A 17,864-nucleotide genomic window follows, 5' to 3' on the forward strand; every position below is an offset into this window, starting at 1 on the left:
CAGGGAGCCCGATGTGGGACTCGATCCCGGGACTCCAGGATCATGACCCGAGCCGAAGGCAGTCGCTTAACCAACTGAGCCACCCAGGCACCCAACAACACTATTATTTTTGTATCTACATTTTGGTTTGCATTTTTAAATTATTGTATTAAGGATAACATTCTAGAAATGAAATTAAGGACATAAACTTTTAATAATAGATAGTATATGCTGCAAGACTGCTTCCAGAAAGGTCCCATCCGTTTACCCTAAGTCTAGCTGACCATGCCTTTTCTACTAGTACCCTTGCCAGCACTGAATAGTATTACTTAACACTTCTCTTTCTTTCTTTCTTTTTCTTTTTTTGCTAATTTGATAGTTGAAAAATATATCATTGTTTTAGTTTGCATTTTTTTGATTGCCTACGAGGTTGAAACAATGTCCTCCTTTCTAAAAATTCTCGTCTTTTGTGTCAGTGCTTTTGTTCTGTTTTAGGATTTGATTTTCCTCCAGAACAGCTTGCCTTCTCAACTTCCTGATCTCTGATGAGGGCAGTTTCTCTCTCGTGACTCCCCCAGTTTCTGAACCAGAGAGTCAGGATTTTTTTTTTTTCTCTACTTCAATCCCTGGTTTCCCATCAGTCCCCCATGATGACCATTCCTTCCTTTGAAAATGTTTTTCTGTTTCATCTTATTAAAATGAAAGTGACAGGCCCAAAATGGTGTCGCTTAGGGTAAGGCCCCAAGTCAGTAAACCAAGACTTAATACCTAAACTAACTGCAGTTTCAACCCCCAGAAATGTGACCTTTAACTAGTCAACATGGGAATTTCCTGGTCAGCACTAGGAAATTTACTGATGGACCCCTTCTCGTTCCCTTAGGAGAGTGATCATGCTTAAAACAATGGAGTCTTTGCTAATAATTTCCTTTTCTCCACTTCCTCTCTACCTTTAATAACCTTTCCTTTTCTGGGGTACCTGAGTGGCTCAGTCAGTTAAGCTTTAGCATCTGACTTCAGCTCAGGTCATGATCTCAGGGTCCTGGGATCCAGCCGAGTCGAGCTCTGCACTCAGGAGGGAGTCTGCTTGTCCCTCTGCCCCTCCCCCCTCCATGCTCTCCCTCTCTTTCTCTCTCAAATAAATAAATAAATACCTTAAAACAAGCACTTTCCTTCTCTGTAGCCCTTCAGAGCTCCCCTTTACTTGCTAGATAGGATGCTGCCCAATTCATGAATCCATTAATAAGGCCAATTAGATCCCTACAATTCACTCAGTTGAATTTTTGTTATTTAACAATCTTCTTTGTTCCTGTGAGAATGGCACCGTCATTAGCCACGACCACAGAACTCCCCCACCTGGATTACAGAGGAAGCTTCTGGGCAATTCTCTCTGTTCCTGGTCCCTCCTACTTTGATTTCTCTTCCACCGCTTCTGTATGACTTCCAAAGCAATGCCTTGTACACGTCACCCCTAGTCCATTGGACCGGGCCCAGAAGCCTCTGCTGGACATTCACCACCTGGCCATCACTTCCCACAGCTTCCCAGCTGGAAACCTAGACACCCTTGTGGTTTCCTCATTGCTTTGAGGTGGTTGCTTATACTGTTTTCCTGGAGACTTTCCACTTCCTGGATGTGCTCATTCCTCCCCCTTCATTCTGGCCCACTGCCTATTCTTCTTTTGAGGCTTGGTGCAACACGGGTCTTCTCCACGATTTATCCCAGACTCACCCCTACTCTTAGACCTTTTGTACCACCTTGCGATCTCTTCTACAAAGTATGTGACAGCCTGCCCAAGTGACAGGGAGGAAAAGGAAAGCAAGGAGGAAGAGTTATTTTAGGGAAAGGGTGACCCACTTCATTTTCAACCAAGTGAGTTTTGGGGGATGGCAGGATTTTCAGATAAAGTTATGCCTTGGGCCATTGGAAATGTGGGCCCAGAACTGAGAGAGGTTGAGGCCGGGAATATCAATTTGGGAGTCATTCACAGCACTGACAGGCGTTGCCCTGGGATTTAGAATGTCTGTGGAAATGGGGAAGAGGACGTGAGACAGAGTCTGGGTAACACTTAAATGCAGTCTTCAGAACAAGAGCCCAAGATGAAGAAAAGGAAATGGTGCTCACGAAGGAGGAGAGGACCAAAAAGGTAGAAAGGGGGGTAGAACCCAAGGGAGCTACTAGTCTAAGAAGCTTGGTAAGTTGTGAAAAGAATGCAACAGGATTTCCGAGCCACAGGGGAGCTACGCAAAGTGCAGAGCCAGGGAAAGAGCCAAAGGGCAGGGACTCCCAGAGTCAAGTACAGGGCCCCCGGGGCAGTGCTGAGGGAGAGCCCAGGGTTACAGCTCATCTGGAAAGGTCTCCCGCGGAGGATGAGCCTGGGCAGTGGGGGCAGCAGGAGGTGGGGGAGAATGCTCGGCCGGCATGACCCCCAGGCTCCCGCAGCCAGGCGAAAACAGGGAGAGGGTCCGTGACTGCTCAGGGGGACAGAAGTGGAGCCCAAGGGATTGAGGGTGGGGTTTTGCTCTCAGCCACCTTCGCCTCATCCCACCGAATACGTATTCTAAGTAAAAATTGTGCATTTGCTGTGTAAGATTAGCCTTTAAAACCCTCCCTCTACAGGAATTCTGGGGCTGCCACCACACCCAGAAAGTGATTAGCTAAAGAGAAGAACTTTCTCCTGGTGATGGTTGTTAGGTATGAAGGGAGGAGACTGGAGGAGGCCACATGGCCCTGCCTGAGGAACTTTCCAGACACAGTACTGCATAGTATACCTAACAGGCCTGGATTTTAATCCTGACTCTGCCACTTACTGGAGTCAAATCCAAAAGGTAGGAAAGGGTATGTAGTGAGAATCCCCCCTCCCACACCTGTCCCGGGGGCAACCAAAGTTACCATGTTCTTCTGTTAACTTCTAGACATATGTGTTCCTATACACGGCATCTGCAGAGAGATAGATATAGATAGATAAATTTCTCCCTCCTTTGTAGACAAATGGTAGCCTGTCTAATATCTTGCTTTGTTCAGTTAATGACGTTTCTTAGCTATTCTTCCATTCAGTAGATAGCTTCCTTCTCGTACAGCATTCCACTGAAGGGGCAAACTATAATTTACTTGACCTATTCTTTCTTGGTGGACAGGTATTTTTGTATGTGCATTTGTAATTGTGGTAGATATTGTAAATTACCTTCCAAAGAAATCGTACTGATTTATGTTCCTGCCACCAATGTGTAAGTATGAGGCGGGCAACTACATAGTAGGCCAAACAGGCCAAACAGTACCTACTTCCTGGAATTGTTGTGAAGATCACTTGAGATGATGCGTGTCAAGGATTGGGCACTGTAGGAGTTGGTGCTCTTGAAATAAGGATATTATTTTATTTCGGATTAGCAAGATATTGTCCTGGCCAATTACGTGAGTGTGATGGGACCGCCTCACCAGTCTGGGGTTTTCTGACTGGGGGCAGATTCTGCAGGAAGTTAGGGACTGAGATCAGAAGAGTTGTGGGCTTTGCCCTCCCCAGGGATGCCATGCCTTCAGGCTACCCCAACATCCTCCATACGGTTTCTGCTCCCAGGTGTCTCCAAGCTGAAGCATCGCGTCGAATCGAAAAAAAACCTGTGGGACCAAGGATCCTTTCCTCTGATCATCAAGGATCTTGAAGTAGCAGACTCAGGGGTTTACTTCTGTGAGGTAGAAGGCAAGATGCAAGAAGTGGAGTTGATGGTGTTCAACTGTGAGTGGATGAGGATCCCTCCAACCAACCTGCCTTCCTCCCTGACTCCCGTTCATGCACCAAAGCCCAGCCCTGAGCTTGTGGTCCCTCCACAGTCCCGAGACGGCTCAGATGGGCCCCCACGTCTCCTCGAACCCTCCTCAGGCCTCCGGTTGCTCAGTGGGAAGGGAAGAAACCTGGGGGGTGGGGGGCGGGGAGAGAAGGGCGGGAGCCGGAGGAAGGAGGGAGAGCAACAGAGGCAGAGAGGAGGGGAGGCGGCAGGAGGAGGAGAGAGGGTAACTCTGCCTCGGGCTGGGTTGCTGGGTTGCCGGGTCTTGGCGGGGGGTAATGAAGAGACACTCTAGGTGTCCTGGCTTCTTCCTTCCCCTTGGGCATAGCATGTGTGTGACACGGGGGGCCTGCTCCTCCACAGTGACTGCCAAGTGGGACACCGGCAGTGGTGGCGGCAGCAACATCCGCCTGCTGCAGGGGCAGCAGCTGACCCTGACTGTGGAGGGCCCCTCTGCTAGTAACCCCTCCGTGCAATGGAAAGGTCCAGGGAATAAAGGCAAGAGCAGTGGCCAAAGCCTCTCGCTGCCTGGGCTGGAGCCGCAGGAGAGCGGTACCTGGACATGCACCATCTCCCAGAACCAGAAGACAGTGGTGTTCAACGTAAACATCTTGGTGCTGGGTAAGAGGGGTGCCTCCCCCCTGCAGTCTCCCCTCTGCCTCAGCGGCAGACAGACCTGCCCTCCGCTCTCACTGCTTGGCTCCTGGGTCCGCTGCAGGCCAACAGAGGGCGGCGGGGGCCAGTCCCCCGGAGCTGAAATCGGTCCCAAGGAAATCCCGGCTCTGACTTAACCACAAGACCTTGGGCCGGTTACCGAATCTCTCCGTGCCTTGGTTTCAGGGATGAAGCTCGCCGTGACGGTACCTACCTTGTAGTGTTACCGCGAGAATGAATGTGTATAATGCACGGCACATAGTAAGCCCGAGGCAGGCATTTGCTCTTATCTTACGAAGGCTGATAAATTATGCACCTAAGTAGTGCATGCCAAATGGCCTCTGTGCTCCAGGGATCCTGGGGAGGGAGAGGCCTCCTGGGCTGGGCTGTTCTCTGAGGGCTTCCAGGGGGAGGAGGCGCTGCCTTGGGAACGTGCTGGGGTGGAGAGACCGGAGAGGGAATTTAAGGGCCTGAAGTGGCAACCTAAGGATTTGGACTCACCTGGTCCCTCCCCTTCCATCTCCTTGCCGCCCCCTGCCCATGCCCACCCTACCCCATACACCCTCATCTTCCTTTCTCCTGACCCAGCTTCTCTCTCTTCCCGCCTCCAGCTTTCCAGAAGGTCTCTAACACAGTCTATACAAAAGAAGGGGAGCAGGTGGAGTTCTCCTTTCCGCTTAACTTCAAAGATGAAAACCTGAGCGGGGAGCTGAGGTGGCGGGCAGAGGGGGCTCCCTCCTCCCTGCTCTGGATCTCCTTCACCTTGGAGAACGAGAAGCTATCTGTGAACAAGGTCCACCACCCCAAACTCCAGATGAAGACTTTTCTCCCGCTCAGCTTTATCCTGCCCCAGGCTTTGTCTCAGTATGCTGGTTCTGGAACCCTGACCCTGAGTCTTGCCAAGGGGACATTGCAGCAGGAAGTGAATCTTGTGGTGATGAGAGGTGAGGAGGTAGGCCGAGAAGGGGAGGGCAGGGGCGGGAGGTGGAGGGGCGTGGTCCAGGGCTCTGAGGTGGGATTGGCCCCAAAAGGGATGCCTCGGCCCTGGCCCTAGTTTCCTGATGGAGATGATCCAGGGCCTTCTGGTTTGGGGCTGGTTTTGAACTGAGACTGGAATCCACTTGTCCTTCTTTGACATCCATGAGCCAGCCTGGGGTGGGCTCTGCTGAGAATCCCCAAAGGGTGGGGGCGCCTGGGTGGCTCAGTCGTTAAGCGTCTGCCTTCAGCTCGGGTCATGATCCCAGGGTCCTGGGATCAAGCCCCACATCGGGCTCCCTGCTCTGCGGGAAGCCTGCTTCTCCCTCTTCCCCTCCCCCTGCTTGTGTTCCCTCTCTCGCTGTGTCTCTCTCTGTCAAATAAATAAAATCTTAAAAAAAAAAAAAGAATCCCCAAAGGGTGTGAGCTGAGAACCAGGCTCTAATTCTGCCTCCACGCAACCCTCTATGGCCCTGACTAAGCCCCCTGCCTCTGTGGGCCTCTTTCTCCTAATGAGGATAACAAAATCTGCTCTTAGTATGATAGCGATAAAGGTAATATCAGGCTCCACACTGAGCTCTTCACTTCCTTATCTCCCCCATCGTCATAACTCCACAAATAATAATGGCTAATACTCGATGTTTCTTCGAACGTGCCAGACTCATTCAAGAGCTTTACATGTGTCTGTGAATTTACTGTGTATTTAATTAATGTCTGGGGCTTGGGTTGTCAAGTAACTTGCAGGGACACACAGATAGTAAGCAGTGGGGCTAAGATTCAAGTCCAAAACCCTGGGCCTCAAAAGCTGTGTTTTGTTTATATAACTGCTTGAAAATGTGCTCCGAGAGGCTCAAAGAGGATCATCTGTGTGAAGCATTTTGATTGTTCTACTGAAGCCCCTTAGAGCATGGAGGTGCCAGGAGCTCAGAGATCCAGGCTCCCAGCCTCAGGTTCTTCTCCCCCTGCAGTGACTAAGTCTCAGAACAATTTGGCCTGCGAGGTGCTGGGACCCACCTCCCCTGAGCTGACTCTGAGCTTGAATCTGGAAGAGCGGGCTGCCAAGGTCTCAAAGCAGCAGAAGCTGGTATCGGTGGTGGACCCTGAGGGGGGAACATGGCAGTGTCTACTGAGTGACAAGGACAAAGTCCTGCTGGCCTCCAAGGTCAAGGGTGAGTGAGCATCCAGGTTCCACGGCCTAACTCCAAGCCCCTCCCTCTTCAGCTGTGGAACCTTCCCTGGGTTGGAGGAGACCACCCAGAGTCCCAGCCTCCCAATTCCTCTGAGAGGGGTGGGTTATTCTCCTGCTGCCTGGACATACATGGGGAATGAGGTAAGGCGAGGTGTGGTTCTTATCTGTAACCCCACAAGTTCCCACCTCCTTGAGGTCTACAGTCCAGGAATGGGGCCTATCTGACCAAGAGCCGCCTCTCTTGGCTCCTTTCGGAACATGGACACACACACACTCACACATGCACATATGCATGCCCTGTGCACAGCCTGAAACCGCTGCTTCCAGTTCCCCGGAGTGCCCTGTAGTCTCTAAACCTTAAAGCACCTGCCCCAGCCTTTCCCGTTCAGCCCTGGTGGCCTGTGAGAGCCCTGTGCACCCTGCCCTGCTCTCCCGGCCCAAGGCTGAACCCCAAGTGTAGCTGGGCAGCAAGGCCTTCCTGGGGCCCTCCAGAATGCCCGGCACCCTGATGGAGGGCAGTGAGCTGAAACATCTCTCTCTTTTCCTTGCAGTTTTGTCCCCAGTGTTCACCAAGGCCTGGCCAAAGCTCTTGGCCATTGTGCTGGGTGGGATCTTAGGCCTTCTGCTTTTCATTGGGCTCTGCATCTTCTGCTGTGTTAAGTGCTGGCACCGCAGGGTGAGTGAGCTGCCCCAGACCTCCCCTTTCACTCCCCACAGGGCATCCGAGCCCCTGGGGCCAGTAGAGCAACAAAGGTATCCCTGCCCCAGACCTCCCCTTTCACTCCCCACAGGGCATCCGAGCCCCTGGGGCCAGTAGAGCAACAAAGGTATCCCGTATATGGGAGCTGCTTCTGCTCAGGCTCTTTGCCCGCCCGCCCACCCCGTTCCCTCACGGCCGACTGGGCCCTGTCCCAGGCCGCATGCAGAGGGAGAGACTGGAAAGAGCAAAGAGTTAATTCTGGGACAGATGGCCTCAGCCACAGTGACTGCTTCTCCTCTCCCAGCTCTCCCCACTCCCCCCTCCAAGGGGCACCCCCTTCTGGAGGCCTGGGACCCTCACGACTCCCTTCCTTCTTCCTGGACAGCGCCAGGCAGAGCGGATGTCTCAGATCAAGAGACTCCTCAGTGAGAAGAAGACCTGCCAGTGCTCCCAGTAAGGAACTGGTGGGGGTGCAGAGAGTGGGAAGGGGAAGAGGAGGGTGGCGAGTGGGGGTGGGGGGGGTGGGAGAAGAGAGGGAAGGGAGGTGGGATGGAGGTGAGAAAAATGGGGGCTCAAGGGAGATGGTGGAGGGCAAAGAAGGGTGCAAAGGGGTGGCTTAGGAAGTAGGAAGCAGGAAGAGAGTGGAGAGCAGAGGCGAGGCGGCAGCAGGCCTGGAATATTTCTGGATACCACCCTGCAGCTGTGTCCCAGAGGCCGCCACTGCCCAAGAAGGGAGAGTGCGGACTGGGAGACATGGAGCTTCGAGGACGCAAAGGAATTTGGAAAAGAATAAACTTGCTCTTCTTTGTTCCTCCAGTCGGTTCCAGAAGACATGCAATCTCATTTGAGGCACAGGTCCAGGGGAGTTCCCGCTTGCAGCCTCCCCAGCTGTCTTTCCCCTGCTTTTCCTGCTGGGCTCCTGGGCCTGTGGACCAGATGAATGTAGAAGACCTCAGCACTTCCGGCCCACTCCTGCTCTCCTTTGTCCACACTTGGCCCTTGGTCCTCCTCTTGCAGAGACCTACATCATTTCTTCCCCATTTCCTTTGCATCAAGCCTAACCCTATCGATGATTTCTTCCCAGCTCTCTCCCCCACGGCCCACTGGTCCCTGGGGAATCACGTGGGCCCAGCCCTGCCTGGCTTGGAGGGCAAGGCTGGGTGTCTGAAGCATGAAGCACAGGACTGTCATTTTACTGAACGGGACCTTGGGACCAGAGGAGGCAGGGACCAGCCCAAGATCACACAGCCAGAGGAGGGTAGATCCAGATCCAAAGGCTGCTGACTCAGCTGCCTCCATGGCTCCATTTGGCCTGCTCCTCACTCTGAGTTGGCAGGACACACTCACATCGTGACCTGTGCACAAACAGGCAACCCTGGACCCACACCCATGTACAGAGCACACACTTGTGCACAGACATGATTCCTTATCCAAGCAGTACGTGTCAGTTTATGAGCCAGTTTCACATCCTTTGTCTGTTTAAGCCTTAAGAAGATCTTACAGAGCTTAGTAGTGTCAGGACCGAGATTAGCATCTCCAATTTATAGGCCAGAAATGGAACTCAGAGAGGTCAGCTGATTGCCCAAGTCACACAGCTCGTCAGTGCCAGAGGACTAGCCCAGGTCTCCTAACCCCTAGCTCCAGGGCCGTACCCTGAACACAGAGACAAGTACCACGCAGATCTCTGTAGCTGATTAGTCACTGCTGCCCAGGACCCACCTCTGCATTCCTAAAAGCACACCACCCCAGGCAGGGCCTGCCTCAGAGAGTTCAGAAACACAGACAGAAGCCTGTTGCCAGAGGACAAAACTGTCAGTCCTCCTAATCAGAGCACAGGCTGGGAGCACGGGCCCTGTGGGAGACAGTGCCCAGTGACCTACCACTCACCCTGTTGCAGAACCTTCTGGAAGGTGAGCTTTGCCAGGGGGAGGGGCTGGGGAAATGGCTGGAGAGGGAACCCTCTGAGGGGACGTCTTGTGAAGGGTGACAGAGCCGGGCTTCAGTCCCCCTGCCCTGTATTTTCCTTCATCCCTCCCCCAAACCATCCAGGATACAAGAAAATTGGGGTTACAAGTAGTCTTCTTCCTCCTCTTCTTGATCCATTTCTCTCAGGATCCCCAGCCTCCTCTGCTTCTCCTTCCTTCCCTTTCTCACCACCTGTCTCAGTCCCTACCCCCTCTCCCTAGTCTTCTCTTTCCAGCTTGCCCCTTCCAGGAGGACTCCCCACTGCTTGCTTGGTATTCCTGTCCACTCCTGCCCCTGCGTCCCTGAGCTGACAGAAAAATACAATAAACTTACTGTAAAGAAGATGCTCTTCTTCGTGTGTCCGTGTGTGTATGTGACAGACAGGCAGACAGACAGACTCTTCTCTGGGCACCTGGATCTTCTGGATCAGACCCAGAGGAGAGGTTGCCAGGCTTGCCAGGGGAAGGAGATGAAGTTTCCCCGCGGGGGAGGGGGGGGCGGTTAGGGGAAGGGGGGATTCTTTGGGGGCTGATTACCCACCTGCCCACCCCACAGGGCCCTGTGTGTGCTGGGGCCCCAGACTTTGTAATCCTGCGCTGGGGCTGTACTGAGGGCGAGGATGCAGGGTTGTGTGTGCGCTACACACGCATGTGTGCGGGAGAGAAAAAGGACCAAGAGAAACTGTAATGTGTGCCTGCCAATTGTGTGCATCCCCAACACAAGTGTGAGTTTGTGTTCCAGGAGGAGGAAGCGATATGTGTGTGTGGGGGGGTGCATTGAGACCTGTGTCCCCCCACCCCCCAGAAGCCCCAGCTTCAGCACAACCTCCAGCACTTGCCCGTCTGAGCTGCACCCCCGGGCGGGGCGCAGCCCTCGCGGATACACACAGTGACACATGCTTCCTCCTCCCCGAACACCACCAGCTGCCTCTCTGAGCTGGTGTTCGTGTGGAAAACCGGGGTGGGGTGGAGGCAGGACACGAACCGTCTCACCAATGAAGCCGGTTCCCCGCCAGCGTCCTCGCCCCCTCCCTGCCGGCGCCTTCCCCGCCCCTCCCCCTCCAAGTCGCCGCCGTCCAGTTCCCCGCCCCGCACTCGCCCCCGCGCCCCCCCACCCCAGCCGCTCCCGGCCGGCCCCTGACCCGGGGCTCACGGGAGGCGCGCCTCCGGGAGACGGGGGCTCCCACAGACCTGGGGTGGGGGGCAGAGACTGAGTGAGCGGCGGGCCGAGCCCGGGAGGCTGGGACCGAGGGTGGGGGGGAGGGAGGCCCGGAGGGAAGGAGGGAGGGAAGGAGGAGGGCGGGCGAGCTGGAGCCGGCAGGCGGCGGGAGCCCGGGCGAGCGGCGTCGGGAGTGCGGTCTCCATGGCAGTGCCGGGCGCAGCCAGAGGTAAGACGACCCCGGCCCTGTCCCCCATGCGGCCCCCTCTCCGCCTCCCCCCTTCCCCCCCCCCCAGCCGCCTCCTCTCCCCTCCGGCCAGCCCCTCCTCCCCAGCCACCTGCTGTCACTGCCCCGGAGAACACGGTGGGTGGTGGGAGGGAGGAGCCGCCTGACCTTAACCCGTCACCCCGAAGGGCGAGGGACCCCTGTCCGCGGTGGAGTCCCCCAGATCCCCTCTCCCACCTTCCTCTGATCTTTCTCTGCCCTTCACCTCCTCCTCTGTCCTTCACATCCTTCCTGCCTCCCTCCCTCTCTGACTCCCCATCTCTTTCTTCCACAGCCCACCCGCTGGGCCTGGGTGGGGGTAGGTGGGAAGGGGTGCAAGGCTGTAGGGGAGAGTAGTGGGGGGGGCGCTTCTGACCAATTCCTTCCACCTCCCTCTGGCTGGCCATTGCCATGGCAACTAGGGTGTACTGGGCTCCGGAGGGAACAAAGGTGGGGGGTGGACTAGGACCTCTCAGGGAGGGCAAGAATCTGAGGTTCTTCCACAGGAAGTAGACCCTCTCACTGCTGTGCCCCATTTTTACCCCTGTTCCCCCCCCTCCCCAAGCCGTTAGCTCATCCTTCTTGCCTCCACTCAGTTCAGGGCTTCCCCTGATTTCCTCTTAGCCCCCTCCCCAGGGCTCACTGAAGCTCAGCTTCTCGAAATTCAGGACTACCCGCCTTCCCATCAGAGGGAAACTGAGGCTGGGGCAGGAGAGGAAAGAGTGGAGGTCTACCAGTGGGAGTCAGCACCTTATTGAACATGGGGCTTTTCTTCTCAGCCTCCCTGTTTCCTGCTTCCTCCTTCCATACCACCCCTCTTGGCTCTCAAGCCTCCTTTCCAGGGGTCTCTGGAGGTTTCCTTCTATTTTCAGATACTATCACTTTGCCCCCTCTTTCTTTCTCTTCTGCTCAAACTCTCCTCCTTCCCCCTAGTTCCCCATCTTTCCATTTCTGGATGCTTCTGATGTCAGCAGTTTCCCCGCCTTCGGGTTCCCTAGCCCCCCCTCCCCTTGGTCCCAGCCTCCTTTCTCCCATCTTCCCAGATCCCTGGTGAACTAGAGGGGGATCACACGGGCTTGGGGAAATGGGGCTGAGCACCAAGGCCCCCTGGGCCCAGGAGCCAGAATGCTGGGGAGGAGCTGAGATAGCATACATATCCCAGTTTACCCTGAACCCTCAAAAAAGAAACAAGTCGTGCACCTGGCAGCAATAGCTCTGAAGAGAGATTCAGGGACTTAAGAAGGGACCTGGGAATGCCAGAGGGAGGAAAAAGGGCTGAAAGGGATAGGAGACAGGAGGTCAGAACACCTTCTTTCCTGACAGTCAAGAAAGCAGGGCTCTTACCTGTGTGGGCTGTGTGACTGTCCATCTGATTTAAGGCAAGAGAATTTTCTAAATGACCCCATGACCCCTAGTAGTCAGTTATTTCTATAGTTTCAAGAGAAGGGGGTGCGAGAAGTCAGTTGGAGAACAGCCTAGGCCCTACCTTTTGCCCTCCCCCTCCCACATGTCATTTCTCCCTTGCAGTTTGTCCAGGTGGCTGAGCCTCACCCGACACACACACCCCTTGGGGCACCCAGAAGATCCCTGACTGGTCAAGAACCAGAGGAAGAAGAGACCCGGAAGTCCCGGCATGGGGACCAGAGCTCCTCAGCCAGCCTTGTAGTTGGGAAAGCATTCTGCTTGCCTCCCCTATCAACCACAGGGATACTTCGGGAAGGTTCCCACCCAATATGGAGGCTGAGGACCACCTCTGCTGACCCTCAGTCTCCTCCCCTGCCCTCCGCACCGCACCTTAGCTGGGTCAGTCATGCGATGCTGAGCAGTAGGGTAGGCCGCTGGGCGGCCTGCTCCACCACAGGGCAGAGATCGGGCGCATCATGGGTGTGTGTGTGAGTGGGGCTCCTGGGTGAGACCTAGCCCCCACCCCCAGGAGTTCAAGGGGGGTGGGGGGGCCGAGGATATAGGATGGCTCGGGGAGGGGCAGGGGCAGAGGAGGCCTCCCTGCGCTCAAACGCATTGTCCTGGCTGGCCTGTGGGCTCCTGGCGCTGCTGGCCAATGCCTGGATCATCCTCAGCATCTCGGCCAAGCAGCAGAAGCACAAGCCGCTGGAGTTGCTGCTCTGCTTCCTGGCGGGCACACACATACTCATGGCGGCCGTGCCGCTCACCACCTTCGCCGTGGTGCAGCTCCGGCGCCAGGCCTCCTCCGACTATGACTGGAACGAGAGCATCTGCAAGGTGTTTGTGTCCACCTACTACACACTGGCCCTGGCCACCTGCTTCACAGTCGCCTCCCTCTCCTACCATCGCATGTGGATGGTGCGTTGGCCCGTCAACTACCGTCTCAGCAACGCCAAGAAGCAGGCGCTGCACGCCGTCATGGGCATCTGGATGGTCAGCTTCATCCTCTCTACGCTGCCCTCCATTGGCTGGCACAACAACGGCGAGCGCTACTACGCCCGCGGCTGCCAGTTCATAGTCTCCAAGATTGGCCTGGGCTTTGGCGTCTGCTTCAGCCTCTTGCTACTTGGGGGCATTGTCATGGGGTTGGTCTGTGTGGCCATCACCTTCTACCAGACGTTGTGGGCCCGGCCCCGGAGGGCTCGGCTGGCCCGGCGAGCGGGGGTGGGGGGCGGGGCCAAGGGGGGTGGGCCAGGGGCGTTGGGTACCCGGCCAGCCTTTGAGGTGCCAGCCATTGTGGTGGAGGATGCCAGAGGGAAGCGGCGGTCCTCGCTGGACGGCTCCGAGTCGGCCAAGACATCCCTGCAGGTCACCAACTTGGTCAGCGCCATCGTCTTTCTCTATGACTCACTCACAGGGGTGCCCATCTTGGTGAGATTGGGGTCCCCTGCCTGCTCTTCCCAATATCCAGGCCCCAGCACAATCACCTGACCTCCAAGTCCATCCGCCATACAGCAGCTCTGCCATCCACCTTCCTCTCTTCTGCCCACCCCCGCTAGATCTGTGAGCCCCCCACCTCCATCATCCATCTCCTCGTTCCCATTACCCCCAGCCTCGTTGTCTGTTTTCCAGTTTCTACTACTCCACTCCACCACCCATCCTCCAGCTCCACCATCTATCCTGCGGCTCCACGCTTCGGCCCCCAGCCCTACCATCCAGCAGCCCAGCTCCAGTCTCCAGTCCCTAACACTCTTGGGATATACCACAGGGTCTCTGAGCACTCCGGTGGAAAGCCCAGAGAGCTCACCCCACCACCCCCGCTTTTTGCATCCCCATCTAGTCCCGATTCCCAGATTTCTCTCTGTGTTCAACTTTTCTGTACCACGTCTGCTTCTGTCCCTCTGGACCTCAGGGCTTTGTCTCCAGTCCTTGCCCCCGACCTTCCTCTGAATCAGGCCCTTGCCCTCTGTTCGTCCCATCACCACCTCCGACTTTGCCTCTGTCCTGAGCCTCTGTGAACTGGGCCATCCCTTCCTTCTTGCCCAGCCACTGCACTAGAAGCCTGGATCCGGGGCCCAGGGGGACCTCTGGGCGCTGGGTCGTGACCCCGCGCCATTCCCCATCCTCCCGCTAGGTGGTGAGCTTCTTCTCCCTTAAGTCGGACTCGGCCCCGCCGTGGATGGTGCTGGCTGTGCTGTGGTGCTCCATGGCACAGACGCTGCTGCTGCCCTCCTTCATCTGGTCCTGCGAGCGCTACCGGGCCGACGTGCGCACGGTGTGGGAGCAGTGCGTGGCCATCATGTCCGAGGAGGAAGGCGACGACGGTCAGCGGAGGGACTGGGCTTTGGCTTTCCCGGGCTTCGGCTCCCTTTTCTGCCGGCCCTTCCCTGTGTGGGGACGGGCTGCCCTGGAGTGCCCCCTGCTGGACGGAACCGGCGCCGCCCGTGGGCTGACTCCCTTTCCCTAATCCCGCACCCCGATGTACACCCATCGCTTCCTTCTGCGCCGAGGGCTCCCTCCACCCGGCGGCGGCTTCCCTCTGGAAGCCCACACTACCCAGCTCTGCCTCCACTCTCCAGGCCGAATGCCTGAGAAACAGTCCAGAGTCCTAACGCAACCGTAAAGGAAGGCTGTGGAACTAAGGGGACGCTAAGCTCCCTGAGAGAGACCCCCAGCTATAGGGACAGTTCTTGGGGTGGGCTTGCAGCTGTTTCAATAAACATGTCTATATGTATGGAGCACTAGGGACTTAGCAATGAATGCAACAGACGTTAGACACTCTTGCTTTTCCTCTTGGAGCTTATAGGCTCGTGGGAACAGGATTCTCCCGGGAGCTTGTAAAGGGGGCAGGAGGCTTTAAAGGGGGTGGGGGTGGGGAGGGGAGTGGGCATTCCCTGTCTGTAACCACCCTGCCCCTTTTCTCTCCTAGATGGGGGCTGTGATGACTATGCAGACGGCCGAGTGTGCAAAGTGCGCTTTGATGCTAATGGTGCCGCAGGACCAGGGGGCAGGGACCCCTCCCAGGTGAAGCTGCTGCCTGGAAGGCACATGCTCTTTCCCCCTCTTGAGAGGGTCCACTACTTACAGGTATGGGGCTAGGGAGTGCACCTCCTGTTCTGGGTACCCCCTTACTACCTGTCTCCAATCTCTGCTGACCATCCTGACTCCCCACTCCCTAGCCCTGGCCTGCAGGGCACCTAAGGGGTAGGTGAAAGAAACGTGTGGCAAGAGAGGCTCCCCTTCAGACCTCTCAGAACCAGGTTTGCCCATCACAGGATGTTTTCCAAAAGTTTAAGGGGGTGGGACCATCTTACCGAGTCCCTACTTTGGTTCCTGCCTCTACCCCTGCTTGCTCCCTATAGCACCTCTGGGTCTGCCGGCTCCTCTCCCCAGGTCCCTCTGTCCCGCCGTCTGTCCCACGATGAGACCAACATCTTCTCTACTCCTCGGGCACCAGGCTCCATCCTGCATAAGTGGTCATCCTCTGATGACATCCGGGTCCTCCCGGCCCAGAGCCGAGCCCTCGGGGGCCCTCCTGAGTACCTGGGACGAAGACAAAGGCTGGAGGATGAGGAGGATGAGGAGGAAGCTGAAGGTGGGGGGCTAGCCAGCCTTCGCCAATTCTTGGAGGGTGGGATGTTGGGGTCAGGTGGGGGACCCCCACGGGGTCCTGGCTTCTTCCGGGAAGAGATCACCACTTTCATTGATGAGACACCTCTGCCTTCTCCGACTGCTTCGCCAGGGCCCTCTCCTCGCCGGCCCAGGCCCCTGGGCCTCTCACCCCGCAGGCTCTCCCTTGGGTCCCCTGACAGCAGAGCCGTTGGACTTCCTTTGGGGTTAAGTGCAGGGAGACGCTGCTCCCTGACAGGAGGTGAAGGGAGTGCAAGACCTTGGGGAGGATCCTGGGGCCCAGGTAACCCCATTTTCCCCCAGCTGACCCTGTGAGCCCAAGTGGGCCTGCGGGACTCAGGGGAGGGGCCCTGAGTAACACCAGTTCTGGCCCTAAGCCTAGGGCAGCTGCCTCCAGACTCCGTGGAGGTGGGCACTGGATCTGGGGCCTGGAGCCCCCTGCTGTCTCCCATCTCAATGACCAGATGCCCTAACTCACCTTCCATCACCCTTAGCAAACCGTATTAAAGCCTGAAGTGTTACCATGGAAACCTCGGTGTCCTGTGTGCTAGGGTGGCAGAGGGTATGGTGGGAGGCTCGGGGGTGGAAAGGCTCATAAAGGACAAAATAGAGCAGGGGCAGTGACCAGAGGCCCAGAAATACACGTGGAAAAAGACAAACTCAAACATGAAGACATACAGAGGGACAGGCTTATAATAAGAGCATCTTGTGGCAACCCTGTCGGGACCCCTCTCACTCCTGAGAGCTTTTTCTGTATCCTTGATTAATAAACTTCTGTCACTTTACTCACACACACACACACACACACACACACACACACACACAAGAGCATCTTGTGCTGGGCATGGGGAGACAATCGAGTTTGCTGCTTTGGGGTGTGAAGGATCTCTGTCCGGGTTTGTGGAAGTAGTTTCAGAGTGTGATTCCATGTGCCATGCCCCAACTCTCCTTCCCCCAAATCCACCTAGGCCTCACTTTCTGGGCAGGAAAGGATTTGGGCCTGAGTTGGTGTCACAAGCCCACATCCCATGCTGCATTCTAAGGCTCATTTTGCAAAAGTGGGTGTGGGTAGATGTGTGGGAGGCATCCACTCTCCTTGTCCTGGACCCAAGAGTGGGGGTGGGGGAGGCACAGAGCGGAGGGGAACAGAGCTGCAGTAGTTACTCTGAGACCGGGGGCCTCAGGGGTTGGAGTCAAGGGTCCGAAGAGGCTCCCCATGCTGTTTTCCAAAGCACCAGTCCCGCTCCAGTGCCAGCCGTTTGCCATCTGCTCTTCAGGGCCTGTTTCTCGTCCCACACCGTCCCTCGTCTTAAAGACTGCTGTCTCCACTTTCTGCCAGGCTTCCCGACGTCTCTGGCTCTCGTATTGGCCTCTCCCAGGGCTGAGCCTGGGCCGCATCGGCTCTCCTTGGCTCCCGCTCATTCCTTCTCTCTTCCTCTCCTCCCTCCTCTCCATCTCTCCTTCCTTTCCCCTCCCTCTCCCTTCCCCCTTCCCTCTCTCTCTCTCCCCCTCTCGGCTCCCGCATTCCGCTTCGGCAGCCGGCCGGCGCCCCTGGCACCATGCTCCGGCTCCTCCGGTTGCTGCTGCTGCTGCTGCTGCTGCCTCCGCCGGGGTCCCCCGAGCCCCCAGGCCTGGCCCCGCTGTCCCCGGGGGCGCCCCCGCAGGCCCCGGACTTGCTCTACGCCGACGGGCTGCGCGCCTACGCGGCCGGGGCTTGGGCGCCGGCCGTGGCACTGCTGCGGGAGGCGCTGCGGAGCCAGGCGGCGCTGGGCCGCGCGCGCCACGACTGTGGGGCGCGCTGTGCGGCCGAGCCGGGGGCCGCGCTCCCCGCCGTGCTGCTTGACGCCCCGGGGCCTGACTCCGGGCCAGGCCCGGCGCGGGGGACCTGGGAGCGGCTGCTGCTCCGCGCGGCGCTCCGCCGGGCCGAGTGCCTGACCCAGTGCGGGGCGCAGAGGCTGGGCCCCGGGGGCGCGGCGCGGCTCCGCGTGGGGAGCGCGCTGCGGGACGCCTTCCGCCGCCGGGAGCCCTACAACTACCTGCAGAGGGCCTACTATCAGGTGCGGGAGCCGCCCGGGCCCCTTCGGGGATCCCGCCCCGACCCACGCTGCGCCGCTACTTGGAGCTCGCCGGGAGAGGGCGGAATGTCGGCGCCCGGGACTCCGGGGGGA

At 57.1% G+C, this 17,864-nt stretch overlaps 3 protein-coding genes across 4 annotated transcripts in view; all 3 read left to right on the plus strand.

Moving 5' to 3' along the window:
* The window catches only part of CD4 (CD4 molecule), a 38,255-nt gene extending 28,672 nt beyond the window's left edge, over positions 1-9,583 (plus strand). Inside the window, exons 4-10 of one of the 2 annotated variants that reach the window (XM_006737850.3) lie at positions 3,549-3,707; positions 4,120-4,377; positions 5,022-5,354; positions 6,354-6,554; positions 7,126-7,250; positions 7,660-7,727; positions 8,092-9,583. In XM_006737850.3, the coding sequence (XP_006737913.2) occupies positions 3,549-3,707; positions 4,120-4,377; positions 5,022-5,354; positions 6,354-6,554; positions 7,126-7,250; positions 7,660-7,727; positions 8,092-8,122 (1,175 nt within the window). In that variant the 3' untranslated portion in view covers positions 8,123-9,583. The remainder of the gene's footprint in view (positions 1-3,548; positions 3,708-4,119; positions 4,378-5,021; positions 5,355-6,353; positions 6,555-7,125; positions 7,251-7,659; positions 7,728-8,091) is intronic. The other variant, XM_031033010.2, reaches the window with a different exon arrangement.
* Positions 9,584-10,265: 682 nt separating this feature from the next.
* GPR162 (G protein-coupled receptor 162) lies at positions 10,266-16,226 on the plus strand. The gene is made up of 5 exons (XM_006737851.3): positions 10,266-10,626; positions 12,190-13,497; positions 14,201-14,390; positions 14,996-15,153; positions 15,460-16,226. The coding sequence occupies exons 2-5, from the start codon at positions 12,631-12,633 to the stop codon at positions 16,009-16,011; spliced, it is 1,767 nt and encodes a 588-aa protein (XP_006737914.2). The 5' UTR covers positions 10,266-10,626; positions 12,190-12,630; the 3' UTR covers positions 16,012-16,226.
* A 956-nt stretch (positions 16,227-17,182) lies between these two features.
* The window catches only part of P3H3 (prolyl 3-hydroxylase 3), a 10,668-nt gene continuing 9,986 nt past the window's right edge, over positions 17,183-17,864 (plus strand). The window contains exon 1 of the mRNA XM_031033011.2: positions 17,183-17,753. Within this exon, the coding sequence (XP_030888871.2) occupies positions 17,256-17,753 (498 nt within the window). The 5' untranslated portion in view covers positions 17,183-17,255. The remainder of the gene's footprint in view (positions 17,754-17,864) is intronic.

The sequence above is a fragment of the Leptonychotes weddellii genome, chromosome 5 (assembly GCF_054177405.1).
Source record: "Leptonychotes weddellii isolate Sample4059 chromosome 5, ASM5417740v2, whole genome shotgun sequence".
In the NCBI taxonomy this organism is placed as follows: Eukaryota; Metazoa; Chordata; class Mammalia; order Carnivora; family Phocidae; genus Leptonychotes; species Leptonychotes weddellii.

Coding starts and splice junctions, on each gene's coding strand:
- GPR162 (XM_006737851.3), top strand. CDS start 12,631: ATGGCTCGGGGAGGGGCAGGGGCAGAGGAGGCCTCCCTGCGCTCAAAC. Junction 13,498..14,200: donor TCACAGGGGTGCCCATCTTG/GTGAGATTGGGG, acceptor TCCTCCCGCTAG/GTGGTGAGCTTCTTCTCCCT. Junction 15,154..15,459: donor AGAGGGTCCACTACTTACAG/GTATGGGGCTAG, acceptor TCCTCTCCCCAG/GTCCCTCTGTCCCGCCGTCT.